Source organism: Zonotrichia albicollis, chromosome 6, assembly GCF_047830755.1.
Source record: "Zonotrichia albicollis isolate bZonAlb1 chromosome 6, bZonAlb1.hap1, whole genome shotgun sequence".
Taxonomy (NCBI): Eukaryota; Metazoa; Chordata; class Aves; order Passeriformes; family Passerellidae; genus Zonotrichia; species Zonotrichia albicollis.
Genome location: NC_133824.1, coordinates 53,043,718 through 53,058,414, shown reverse-complemented (window position 1 = coordinate 53,058,414; position 14,697 = coordinate 53,043,718). Strand labels below are relative to the sequence as shown.

General features: G+C 36.8%; 1 protein-coding gene across 1 annotated transcript in view; it reads left to right on the top strand.

Moving 5' to 3' along the window:
* CCDC73 (coiled-coil domain containing 73) overlaps nt 1-14,697 on the top strand; it is a 77,032-nt gene that overhangs the window by 35,483 nt on the left and 26,852 nt on the right. Inside the window, exons 6-11 of the mRNA XM_026795856.2 lie at nt 2,485-2,556; nt 3,324-3,359; nt 5,103-5,177; nt 6,926-6,964; nt 12,141-12,276; nt 13,720-13,799. Of these exons, the coding sequence (XP_026651657.2) occupies nt 2,485-2,556; nt 3,324-3,359; nt 5,103-5,177; nt 6,926-6,964; nt 12,141-12,276; nt 13,720-13,799 (438 nt within the window). The remainder of the gene's footprint in view (nt 1-2,484; nt 2,557-3,323; nt 3,360-5,102; nt 5,178-6,925; nt 6,965-12,140; nt 12,277-13,719; nt 13,800-14,697) is intronic.

Genomic DNA, 14,697 nt, shown 5'->3' with positions numbered 1-14,697 from the left:
AAAGCTGATTTTTTTCATATTTAAAAAAAAACCTCTGCATTTTTCTTCAGTCTTACTGCATCACACAAGCATGGTATATATGGAAAATTTCTTCCAAGCCTGAATTTCTGACAGAGATAATAGAATAATTTTATCTGATAGTCTGTGTGTGAGGCTTGTTAGAAAATGAATATTTGTAGACACTGCCCTCTCATTTTGAAAATAAAATACCTCACTTGAATATACAGTACAAGAAAATAGTATGTTATAAAGAGTTCAGAATTGGGGTTTTTTTCCATTACATCTATGATAAAGTTATATAAAGGATGATTGCTTACTGAAACCAGACTTATACCTACATAATTTATTCCATGATATTGCCTTGAATTCCTGTATTTTGTAGTGCCATCTTCATTTGGCAGTGCTGTGGATATAAAACTTTATTCCTGTGGTGAGCAGCAGTACTGCAGTGGGAGTAGCTGATTTTTTGTGCCTGCAGTACTTTCCTGCCTTGCTGCTTCACATGCCTGTCACCCTGTCCGGTTAATCTCCCCAAAAGGTTGTGGTGGTCTCTTGTCCGCCCAGGGAACGCCAAGTGTCCGGTTTATCTCGGCTGTTTGAGGGGCCTGGAAGGCCCGGGGGTGGCCTTGGGGCAGCCCGTGTATTGAAGGACGAGAAGAGGCTTCAGTTCTTCTTTCTAGTTTTATGTTTATTAATTGTTTATCTAAAAGATGTTCTTTCAGCCTAACAAAGATCCGCACAGCAGTCAGCCATGGGCACACAGTCTCTGCCCTCCGGGCAGGCACCTATCTTTATACCCATTGTGACGTATACAATATTTATCATTTTTCCCCAATACCATCTATTCTTATAACTCGGTGCACTCTCAGTAATAACCAATCCAAAGGTGCCACCGTGGCCAAAGAAGATGGAGGAGAGGAGGAAGAAGAAGGAGGGCAGGACACACCCCAATTCCTCCATCTTACTCCTCTAAACCCCCCTGTACATAAATCCTAAACCTTGTTTCTCACCCTCTAATTAACTAATCCCTTCACCATTCACCCCGGTGAGGCCCTCATCCTTGTCGTCTCCTGTGTGGGGTTAAAGTCCAGCTACCAGACACCTCTGGCAACATTCCAGGACTCCCGAGCCCCCCCAGGGTCTCGGTGGCTCAGCATCTCAGGACTGAGATCTTGAGATCCGACATCACCCCCTGGAGAAGCTGTCCTTGGACACAGGGCCAACCTCAGGAAAACCTTCCTCAGCACTTCTGTGTGCTTCTGAACCCTCATTTATGTGCTGTGCATTGTTTGGTGCGCACAAAACAAAACCTCCTCTACTCGTGATGAGTTAAGCAAATGGACATGGAACACTTTATCTCCATGGATTCTTCTCTCTCCCAAAAGGCTCTTCTGTTCAAGCTCTTGCTTTTACAATATGAAAGCAACACCAGCTTGCTGGAGAAAACAGCAATTTTGGAAGGGACTTTATGTTTAAAAACTCGATTTTTATTAAGGCAGAAGAAGAAATTTGACTCTTTGTGTGTGAAACAGATTTTCAACTTATTTTCTCCCATTCATTCTTTTTAATTGTCTCAATTTATATTGATTATTGTGCAGTCATTAGTGGATTCATGTGTTTCCTGCTACACACTCATATTTCTAAGCTAAACACTCATCTATATTTTGAGATAGCTGTTCAAGGACAGAGCCACTTAAGTATTTTTACCTAATATTTCAGTTTTTAGAACTGAAAAAAACCTGGTCTCCCATGCATACCTTCCATGGTAAAGGTGAAGTGTCTTCTAGAGAAGCATGATGCTTAAAGATGTTGGAGATTTCCATCTTGTAGAGTGTAGTATTAGCCTATGAAATTATAATATGAAATAATAATACCAGAAAGTACATCTTCACTCATGTTCTTGTTTTTGGGGATGAGAGTAGTGCCAGGCTGGAGGGTGATAGAAGTCTCATACTATTGCCTTACACTTGGTTATTTCTGGCTTCCTTCAGCTCTTTCAGGTAGCTTGTTACATTTAACAAAACTAAAATCTAACTATGAACAGAATAACAGACAGTTAATTTTCAATGGGATTCTGTTTTTAATGGGTATTAAAATTCTGTGGTAACTACCTGGAGCAGTGTCAAGGTTCTGTCCTGAGCTGGTAGTGGATGTGCATTGTTTCTGCAGGCTGATGGGATGGGTAGGAGTTGCTCACAGAAGTCCTAGTAAAAGGTCTGTATTCCAGAGGGGAGAATTGTTACCTGTTAAGAATGAAAGAGAAGCTGCTACCAAAAAGACAATTACCAGTTTAAAAAATGCTTCTTTTTTCAGTCTTCGGGGTTTTTTAGTCAGTTGTGTCATTCTAGAAATATTTAACAATAAATATTACATATTTATTGTTAAATAAATATCATAATAAGCCAGCCTTTACTTGAAATACTTGATATATGATTTGCTCTAAGATAATGCTTTACTCACACTGTTGTTATTTCACATGAGCAGGAAGCTCTGCAGCATCAGACCGACACACTGCAACAACAAAACAAAGAAGCTATGGCAGCTTTTAAAAAACAGGTAACAAAATAAAGCCTTTGGCTTCGACTGTGGGATTTTAAAATACAGTGGCATCATAGCAAGTTATCAGTTAGTATGAAAATATTTTTCTATTGCATATAAAATGTTAGAATATCCAGCTCAGGACAGAGCTCATTTCCTTTCTTCTGGCCACACCATTATGTTTGTATTTTTGCAGTTCTTTCCAGGTGCCCCTCCTCCTGGCATTTTTCATTTTTATATTTCAAAAACCTCCTGGAGAAGATAATGCTTCTTCTAATACTTTCCTTATTTTGTTTTGCTTTGTTTGGTTTTTCCCCTCTAGTTTAGCATGACCTCTGCAAGAGTAGATTCATAAACCATGGTAAAAGATCTGCCACACAAATTATCCTGCCCAACATTTCAAAGTGTGTTTCACTCTTGTGTTTTATTCTCCATATTCCAGTGAGCAAACACAAGAGCTGAGAGACCTTGCAGAGAATGTTCATAGGAGCTGAAACTGTTGCCCATGGTGATGAAGAATTTGTCATTAATACTGCATCACAATTGTGTCACACAAAAAAGAAACTGACAAGCAATTAGGTCTCTCCCTTGAAAAATAAATTTGAGATTCACAGACTTCTTGTAGAACTGTAGAGTTGTGCAGTTCTTATAGGTAGAAAACCCCAGGAATTGTACTGTGCAGGTTAATATAACTATATTGTCTTGTTGAATTGCATGAATAAAATTATTGCCATGTGCTGTTCTGATTTTTTTGTTTTGGTTTTTTTATGTGACTGACAACCAAGTTACAGGCAAGGATGTTTGCCATGGAAGAAGAAAAGGTACTCTAACTTTTTTGTTGTTTGTCATCCAAAGAAGAGCACAAGCAAATGATAATGATATAAAACATACCAAACATATCCTAAGTATAAACTAAGTGTATTGCAATTACATTATGTTTTTTGCTATGACCTTTGCAAAAGAAATGTCTTTTTAACTTTTGTATTTCTGTTTTTTTTGTTTATAGACTTGTGAAGTGTCACTGCTTATGCTAAAAGTCAGTTGAGGAAAGAGTGTTCTCTGATTGTTCCATATTGCATTTATACAAAATTTACTTTATTCTAGAGGGTTGGGATAAATTGGGATAATTGGCCTTTACAAGTAGTACTGAAAAATAGCATTTTTAGCTGTCTTAGAGTGATCAGATTTTAATAGGGATTTTATTGATTTAGCTGAACTAAAGGTACTAAAGGTTTCCAAAGGTACTTGACCTAAACTGAAATAAGATGAAATTTTAGCCTGAATTTATATGGATTTTGTTTGCTATGGGAGTTTTTATACCAGGCTGAATGCCCAATTCCTCCTTGGAATGAAGGATTTACATTTGGTGTACAATGAACCTGTTTTAAACAGTGAAGTCAGTGGTTGTCTGCCTCTGTTGTTTCATTTAAATTTCCCAATGGTTTAGAGCAGATGAATATGCTGGATTTGGCATAAGAACTGACACAGGAATTTGCAAACTGGTTAAATGGCTTGAAATATATATTAAAAAACTTTATTATTTTCTGCATTGCTATATATTGCTATTTATTTTATGTTTTCTGGTTGAGTAATTTTCTTGACTAGGAGTTTGGATTTTTTTTCATTAAGACAATTCATTTGTCCACACTTACCCACTTATCACTCTCTGATTTTTATTTTCAATGATAGGTTCAGAATTAAATTTTATGCTGATTAATTTTTACTTCTATTTCCATTTAATTGAGTAGTACTTTCAGTACTTTATACCAAAGTAACTGAAAGAGTCAGTTAAGCTCAGGACAGGGTTGAGAAACCAATTTTTGCACCAATTTAGATGCTATGTACTGTGAGTGATCAGGGTGGTTTTGGAGGATTGCACAGTCAGCACTGTATTGGGAATCACTGCAACAGGCAGGGCTGGTTGAATTGGATGTATTTGTGTTTTCTGGCATATTCTCTGGTATTTAGATTCTGGTCTGCATTGGATTGGCTGCAGCCAGTGATTTTTACCAGATTTAATTCTACTGAAGTCCTTTGGCTTTCTCATGTGCAAATTTTATATGTTTGTCTATGTATGTATTCACACACACACATATGCATATATATATATATATATATATATATATAATGTATTTGCATGTATTTAGTGACTCTAGCAATAGCAGCTTCCAGTTCACTCTTTGTGGACTGAGAAAAATGAGCAGGTTGTTTCTCTGAAGATCCTGCAGATAAAAAATGGATTTACCTGATGCCTTTTGTTTTAAAATCTACTATCTTTGTTCTAAATAACGTATTCTGCCTTTGTCAGGCTTTTCTCTCCCAGAACAGCCAATTTGAAGACTTGATGAATAGTCAGAAGTGGTGAAAATGCTCTCTTGTGTTTTCACTTTTCTTTTTATAGCAATATTTGTCTGCATGTTAAAATTATTTAGCTGAATTATTCACTAATTGATTGTTCTGTCGTAGCGGAGTTACCCTTTATTTTTGTAACATTCTTTTTGATAAATTCTTATTGTAAATGCATTTACTCTGCCCAAATCCTGAAGTACAGCTTTTGTTGAAAGGGAAAATACCAACTTGCTGTAGAAACAAAAGAAAAAGAAATTGATGGACTGAAGGAAACATTAAAAGCCTTACAGGTAAAGTTTTGCTTTTGTAAAATCACATTTCTTTGAATGCAGGAGTTTTGGTTTTAGTTTTTTAGTAGTAAGAAAATTGTTGGTTTTAAGAGGATCTTTGAGGCCTTATTGCTTAATCTTCCTAGGACACCTCACTTTGTAACACTGAGTTTCTGTTCTAGTCTTCAGTGTCACTACTGCTTTAGGTTAACCTTCCAGCTGATGTTCTTTTCCTCCAGAAGACAACTCAGAAGTCCAAACAGTGTGTGAAATATGCTTTCTTTTCATTTCCACAGTCTTCCTCTTCCTTCATTCTTGTTTTGTTGCTTCACACCTGTCTGGAATCCCTGGTTTTGGACTCGTAAACAGAACTAAGTATTCACCCTGGGCCTCCCTGTTGCAGTGCTCGGTGGTTTCCTCTGTTTCACTGGGAGGTTTCTGTACTTACACTTCATCCATGGCTTAAGACCAAGGCAAATATACTGAAAATAGATCAGCAGCATTGTAATGCATTGCCAGATTTCAGGTGTTACCAGGAACTAATGATTTTTCTACCCACAACTGAGTGGAATGAAATTGATGTTGAAAACAAAATGGCTGTAATGGATTATTACTATGATTTTGAAACTTGTGATGGTTCCTATTAACATTCTCTTATAATGGAATGCATTTACTTGGTAGCAGACTGGGTTTTTTTGTCTCTTACTTAACACTGAATGTATTTTAGGAGCAAAAGAAATTGATTCTCATAGCTGGCCTTCTGAGCAATAGCTGCAAGGATTTTGTTGCCTTGCTCAAACCTTGGCATAGCACAGATGATGTAGAATATCCATCCCTGCATGGTCTGCTGAACATAATATGTGGACAGCAAGAGTAATGAAAGATCCCACTGGCCTTGCTTTTGTAAGACAAACCACAAATTAAAAAAAAATAATCTTCAATGTTGAGTGTTCACAGATCAAGCATCTGTGTCACAGTACAGTTCAGATCTAGGAAATTCTGCTGTGGCTTGAGGAAGCAGGAGGTCACAATGTGCTCACAATGAGCCTAATACAAGAGGGAAGAATTTTTAATTCAGTTCTGTATTCTTCTCTGTAGAGTCAGAACCCTGCCTTAAAATGATTATTCTCTAAGTTTTTTCCTAGAAATAATATCTTCTGTATAAGCTTTGTACACCCTGGATTCTTTGACAATACCTTGGGTTTTTTTTGTATGCAAATCAAAGTACTCTGTCAGTGGGGTATTAAGTAGTGTTGATATCTTCTAATGGCAGCCTTATATTATTAAAGCATGTGAGATTGTTACATTATATCTTTATATGCTACCATTTAGAATACCTACTAAGATATTTTTGTTATTTTTTCCAACAGGGAACTGTAGGAGTTGAGGGAATACTTTGATTTCTATCTTTATCTTCTTCTCTATTTATTTCTGAGGGTCTTGTTTACAGACTGTGGTCCCTTTGCATGTTGTTTTCATGATGCCTGTCAGAAAACACAAGGATTTGTGCACTTTTTCAAAACTCCTCTAGTAACAAATCAGTGTAAAGTTATTTTACATAATTTAAATATTGAAGTAACATTATGAAGTAAAGTGAATCTAATAACACATGAAATTTTGCCATCAGTAATTCAAAACCACCATTACTGTATTGGATGGATTAATAACAAATGCAATTAAGTCATTGGTATAGCAATGCTTAATTATGCAGGTTCTTGTTAGAAAAAATGTAAATACCACTTAATGAATAACTCTCTGTTGTTTTACAGATTTCAAAATACACTTTACAAAAGAAACTGAATGAAATGGTAAGAAAATAATGAAAGTGCAAAAAGAAGGAAGAGCTTTAATGAAAATATATGCTTGGGATATAATCCACTACTAACTGGCTTTAATACTTAAATGATATATGATAATTATTACAAGTAACACAAAGAGGTATCAGCTTCAAATCTGAAAATCTTACAAATGCAATGGTTTTAGATTTTTATAGTGTGATAGCTACTGTTCAGCATGTGGTATTTTTTCCTCACTGAATTAAAGTAGAATTGGTACATTTGTTCTCTTTATAGATGAAAGATTTTTTAATAGACTGTCATTTAAATAATGTAATTTTATTACTCTGACAGGATCTGGCATTACATATCAAAAAGGAGTAGAGAATTCCTAGAAGTTTTGGTTTTGTTTTTTAAGAAAAACTGGTGGTTTTCTTCTCACTCTTTTTTTACTCCTCAGAATTAGTTCTTAACATCAGGTTCCCTGAAGAGTTTAGATTTCATCCAGTGCAGCTCTCACTCCCTTTGACACAGGGAATAAATTTACCCAGAGTGACAGCATAGTGGCTCTGAACCCTGTTGTCTGTTTTAGGAAGTGAAAGAGTGAGCCACAGAAACATTGCTAGGCTTGATTGAATAAATGCTGTGAAAATTCTGCTGCTGCTCAACTGGAAAGAATAAAGATAATATTGTCAGACCATTACAAACTGTGATTTTAATTAAGAAGCTCAAAAAACTAGAGTCCAGTTTAGCTTTAAGTACCATGACATTTGTACTGAAAGTCATCTTCAACGCTACAGTGGTTTAACACAAAATATGGTGAAATTGAATAATGTGCCCTCTGACCTGGGAGATAAGGCTACAAGTTAAAGATCAAAGGCAACATAAAATGTGTTTTGTCTTACTTCACTTTTAACTTGTATTTATTCCTAAAATGCAGCTGATCTAAAAATGTGTTGAAAATATACAGAATAACTGGACTTGCATTTAGGTCATTTTACGTATTATCTTTCTTTCATAACTTACAAGCTCAGTCTTCCATCTGAGTGAGAATATTTAAAGGTCAACACCTTTTCTTTAAGCTGGAAATGCATCTATGCTGCTTAAAGAAATATATTTTTTATATTCCTAAACTTTTCATTAATTGATTATTGGAATATTTTGAAAACATTTGCTTTGATACAGAGTATGGTAATCTAAAATGCTATTGAGTGGGGCAGGATGCTGGAAATCCTCTTTTGCATGTAGCACTAAACAAAACATGTACAGTTGGGGCTTATTTAGGGAAAATGCTCTCATATGAAATAATGAAAACAAAATACCCCACAAGGTAAACAAAAGTGAAATTTTTCCTGTAATCTTTTGTAGTAGTGGGCTAATGCAGTTTTAGACCAGGTCGAATTCTACCAACTTTGCTCCCTGAGTGGTTGCACTGAAATAAGTGACACATTCAGGGGATCAAAGGAGTAGCTGCCCATGTAGACTCTTGGTCATCACCAATGGCAAAGTGTTTAAAAAGCAAATGGATGAAATTCTGAACCAGTCATTTATCTGAGAGCTATTTCAATTTTGTTAAAGACAGATTGGCTCATTCTCTGGTGTATATTTTGAGAGTAAGCAGATGTGCTGCTCAGTTTATATCTGAGAACCTTAGAAACCCTGCCAGTCCGTGAAGAAGCTTCTGTGTGTGCTGGGGACTGGGTGTGCCTTACTGATGCAGCTGTTTATTCTGGTTTTGTTCCTTTCGTTCTGTTCTTTTAGAATGGTATATGCAATGTCAATACTTGACATAAACACCATGTTTTAGGATGCTGCTTATTAAGTTAAGTTTATGCAAAAATTGTAGTGCTGATGTAATTCTCACCATATATGCTATAATTTTGAAGTAGTGGAAGGTTTTGTTTTGTACTGAAAGGCAGTATAGAGATTTTTTTTGTGTTTTATTATTTGTTTAACTTTATGATTGTCTTCCCCCCCCCAATTACAGTGTTGATTATTGCATGCAGTGCAATTGTTTTACACCTCACTGCATATGGACAGTAGCACTCATGCAGTCAGGAGGGATTACTACAAAGCCAATTCAGTTGATAGAATACTCTTGAGTGTGAGCTCTGTATTGCATTTGTTTTCCTGCTGCTGAATTAGGAAGTAACTGGAGGAAAATGGTCAGGTGTTGGAGAATGCCAGGACTCTCTGCACGTGGCATCTGTTCTTGTCTTCCCTTACTGTTTTTATTGGAAACGAAATGGCTGTGAAATCAATGAGTGAAGCTGCTGTCAGATGGTCTAGGTTGATTAAACCCCACCACAGAAAAGAGGGAATTTAGATCCAGATAATCCACATGGTTCCCAGCAGACAGGGAACTGTGTTCCCACCTGAACTGTGCCCAGGAGCTGCTGGCACAGGCCAAAATGTGTCAGGGATATTTTAACAACACTGCAGGCATTTTCTGAGAACTTCCCTGCCACCATTTAGTTTTCTAATACAAGTGTAGTTGTTGAATGAAAAAGGAATTGTTGCAAAAAAAAAAAGTTGGTTTGTTCATAATAATCAAAGATAGGATGTTTTTGTTCCCTTTCTGCATATTTTAGGAATTTTCCTGTAATCATATTATGTTGTTTAGAAACACAGGAAGGAAGCAGTGATACAGTATAAATTCAAGCCAATTATTTTTAAGTTGAAAAACGGTGAGAACTGGAGAAACTGCTGTGAAAAAAGATTCCCATTTTGAAGCTCTACAGTTGGTAGCCCTTAGCATAATTTTCATGTGATCTTGCCTTTGGTCTCCATGCCATTACATCTTCTTTGTTTCTCTGACACTTTCACCTCCCAGTTACCACCTTCTGCTTCACTGAGTACCTCTGACTCATGACTCCATTTCTAGAATATCTTTGAGATATGAGCCATTCCCTCTGTGTTTCTCCAGTCACCCACTTGACCCTGAGCTATTTCTCGGGTCTAGTTCCACCAAGAAATCATTGTGCCTCAACAAGCCATATGGCCACAATCAATTCCACTCCCCATCCCAGCTTATCTTTATTACTGGTGGAGGGCAGGGCAATAATTCCTGTTCTTGCAGTATCAGACATAAGGAAGAAGAACCAAGATTCTGTGGGTCTCACTCCAGCTCCAGGGTCATCCACTCCCTATCCTGCAGTGTCTCCTGGTGTTTCTTGATTGGCTTCTATGGAAGAATGTTTTACAACCTTTTCACTGGCAGGAGACGAATCACATACTCAGGCTTTTACTTCTCTGTGCATTAAGCCTGGAGAGCAGCCTGCCATCAAAAATCATATTTAGGCAAGTGTTAAGCTCTTAATAAAACTCCTGCAGGTGGAGCAGACCAGCCCCATGAAGTAGCAAAGCATATTTCAACTTTTTGAGAGAGGAGAGACTATCACTGTCTTGCTGACTAAAGAAAGGAATTGGGATAACACTAAGAAAAAAATCCATATTAAAAACTACAAAACCCCTCAGATTTTGCCACAAGCTGTTCAAGTCTCAAATTAGGGCTGTCTCCCTGTTCATCAATCTCTTAGAATAAATATACCTGAGGGAACTACCAGGAAAAAGGAAGAAAATCTTTCCTTTTAATGTTTTTGTTAGAAAATTCCCCTCCTAGCATTAGTTAAGCACAGATCTTCAACAGTTAATTTATGATTAGGAAAAACAAAGTATAAGAATATTTTCAACCTACATTCCTCGCAGTGATATCTGTAAGTGGTGGTGTTTCTTTACCAGTGCTTCCATTATGACTTTCCATTTGCTGTAGTGTGTTTAATTTCATACCTTATAAAACATGAGAAATTTGTATTGTATATCCTGTTTTGCTAGTCTTATGGTGGTCATTTCATTTGATTACTATCAGCTTTTATTATCCTCTGATGCCTGGACATGTATTGCATTTGTTACTGTGTGAAAATGGAGCCTTGCCAAAACCAAACAGTCTGGGCCAGATGCATCCTGGTGTAACTTGAATTTACACACAGGAATGAATTTGGCCCAGTTCATTTTAATTGCTGTGTTGCTCTGTAGATTAGAAATAGATTAGATATCTTAACAAATCGTTATCCTTTCTGAGGAATTAACTTACCCTATTGTCTTCAGAAAAATTAATTTCAAAATTCACCAAATATTGCCTACAAAACTTATCAAAAATACACTATAAAGAAGAACACAAAAATCTTACTGTTATAAGGATAACAAAAAAATTGTCGCTGAACAGTTTCCACAAAATGAGAGAGATGGGTAAAATTCATTAAATATATTGCACTTAATTACCACATGGGTTTCTTTGTGGTGTTACTTAGGCCAACATGTGAATAGAAGTAAAATGAAGTGTTAGATGCTTTCAAAAGTTGTTAGAAACTTCCCCTACAACTATACAAAGTGATTTCATCATATTTTATGATATTAGAACAGTTAGTTGACACTGAGTATATAAGAATTACTCACTGAAAGGTTATTTATATTTTTCTGGGAAGCATGGGGTGTTAATCTGCATTAGCCTCACTAGTCCAAATCCAAGTCACCTCTATTCTAGAAGTAGCTGATGCACTTGTGATTTTTAGCAAGTGTGTTGAAATTCTTTTATTTAGGTTTGTCAAATGCACAAACTCTCTCCTAATCGCCCTTGGCTGTGCCATTGTTTACAAGCCCATGACTGGAATGGGTGAAGCTGTCAGGAGTCTCTTGAGGTGGCTCAGAGCAGGGTCAGTGGAGCCGGTGTCACAGAGCCATGGCTGTTGGTTTTTAGTACCTCCTTGGATAGATTCTGTAGCCTGCCTGTGCAATCTGTTCCAGTGTTTGCCCACCCTTACAATGTCTTTCCCCTCAAGTTTAAGTGAAATTTCTTGTCTTTCACTTTGTGTCAGTGAAAAGGGGTCTGTCACTAAAAGGAGCCTGGCTGTGGTTTCTTTATTCCTTTCACACACACCTCCCCTGGAATATACACATTTATCAGCTCCTCTCCAGGCTGAGCTGGCACAGGTCCCTCAGCCTCTACTCAAATCTCAGATGCTCAAGTCCTTTGATTATCATGATGATTCTGTCTCTCTTCCTGCTATGTGGAGATGGGAAAGGTCATTAGATATGAAACAGACAACTGAAAGATTCTGGGAATGATTTTGCATTTATGCTGTTATATTCAAAAGTAGCTGGAGAGCTACTTACTGTCATTAAATGGGTGCTTCATTTATGCTGCCAACAGGATCAAAAATTGCAGATGCACTTAACAGCAAAAGAGGAGCATCATAAGAAACTGACTGAAGTTGAGAGGTGTTATGCTACTATTGCATCTCATTTTGGGATTGTGAAAGGTGTTCATGGCAAGCTAGAGCACAGTGGTATGTATGTCTTAAATGCCTTCCAGCCCTTGCTTTTGCTGTGCTTTGACAGCACCCAGTTGGAGACACCTGAAAACTCAGAAAAATGGCAGCTACTCTATGCCAAGCATCAAATATCTTGGGAGGTTCCTCAGTGCTCTTTGCTGATCTGCTACAGTTGTAAATGTGACCACACAGGGAATTACATTGAGGAACTATCAAACAAAAAAAACACCCCCAAAACACCAAAAAAGCTTCAATTACTGAATCTCACTAAATTTTTCAGGTTTCTGCCTGAAACCAATTTTTTTTTTCAAATCTAGTTTCAATAAAGTGATAACATATTCTATGTATATTTGTGGTGTTTCAGTACCTCAAGTTACCTGTGTTCAGTTTTTTAAATTTTAAATCTAGAACATTATTGGCTAACCAATGTCCTGCTGATTTTACTTCAAAGCAGAGAGTGAGCACTTTTGCTGAAAGAGAGTTTTACTAATTTTGGCCTGCTTGTTGTTCTGGGGGGTATTCCTAAGTTGTATCAGAAGATAGCTGTTGCATTCATCAGTATGTTAATTTTTTAAGCACGTATTCTCATTCAAAACTGCAAAATTGCTTATGGTGCTGTAAGGCTCTTGTCCATCATTCCCCATGGACCATCTCTAGCAGAAAAGCAGAGGACATTCTGGGTGTCTGCAGTTCTTGTGTTCAAATGTGGTGACAGAAAATATTGAGGAAAATAAAGAAGAAAGGTTAGGGGTGAAAAAAGAGAAATCCAAAACCAGAAAAGGATGAAGGGGATGAAAACCTGATAGGATGAAAATACAAAGATTGACTAGAGCTGTCTGAAAAAGTACAGGAACCAGTAAATATCTTCAGCTTTTCATGGTGGAATTTCAAGCAATTTCCTAGTGATATCTTCACCTGTATAAATTTTGAGAGAAAATTCCCTCCCCTTTCAGCAGGAATAGAAGTCATTTGTAGAATTTTTTGCTCTGCTGGCCTCTGCTTTTTTTCTGTCTTCCATGGCCTATGTGCACATAACCCTGTATATCTGTTAACTCAGTTATTAATTTGTTCTGTGCCCCATTATGTTCTGTCTTAGTCTGAAAATAACTAAACTCATCAGAAAGTTACAAGAAAATCTTTAAAAAATAAAAACCAAGATTGAAAGTCCTACTAAAATGACATCATAGAACACTAAAAATTAAATTACAGTTAAAAGAGGCAGGCCAACATACAGAAAAGTCTTAACTCATTGTTTGAGGTACAGACAACAGGTTGTGTCTGTATAATCCTGGTATAATCCTCCAATATAGTATCAAACTACACAGAAAAAGTAGTTGAATCATATTTGCAGTTTTAGGTTTTTTAAAATGAATTATATGCACATATATTGAAGTTAGAAATCAAATACTTGTTCAAATGTGAAATTATTTGTTAACATGCTTTAACTTTTTTTTAAAGTGCAGGAAGCCATACAGCACAATAAGAAACTAGCATCAGTGAATAAAAGACAAGAGACTGAAATAAGTAATCTGAAGGAAGTAAGTACAGTGCACATTTCTGGATGGAGAATGATCCCTGTGGGTCCCTTCCAACTCAGAATATTCTGTGATTCTTTGGGTCTTCCAAAAGCTGCTGATGTATTAATAGAAGTAGTGGACAAGCAGCAGAACTGTTTTTCATTCCATGACTTGTGGCTAAATTAGCTTCCACAGACACCTCAGTTAAAACTGGAGCCGCTCTGAGAATTTTCTGTAACCTGTGAGGTTTTAATTACCTCCACAGCATCCTCCTTGTTTCCTGCTAATTATTAATAACCTGTGTTCTTCCTGTGCTGTGCTGCCATCCCTTCTCCACGTGTGAGGAAGGTAGCAGTGTAATGTGAAATGTAAAATGTGTAACTGAATCCCTCAGATGGGAGAGTTTTGTGACAAGGCTGCTGAGACATCAGGTTAGAGTTGACAAGGAAGTTGTCCCTAAGCTCTTTTCTCCTGCCTCTATTCAGAAACTCCTCTTTGCCAAGTACATTTTTGATTTGCTCTCTTGAACACAGGTAATACTGGGAAAAGTAACATTCTTTCCCCTTTGAGCTGTTTCTTAAGAGCTGACAAGAGAAAAACAAATGGGCATTCAAAAGTCAGAATTGTTCTGTAAACTCAGCATCTTTCCACACCACATCTCTTCTTTATATCTCCTTGTCTTTTTATTTTCCTCCTTTCAATTTTTTTTCTCCTTTAGATTCTGTAATGATTTTATGTAGGGATCAAAAGCATGAGTGTCTCAACTTGGCCTAATGTTAATCCCCAGTTTCCAGATGATTGCTTTGAATTACCATGGAATCTCTGCCAAGTTTGTGAATGCTTTTGAAAACAAAGAAGGGCAAAGGGAGAAGATAATTTGTACATGAGGAAAAGGAACTGTGACCATTTATATTTGTGT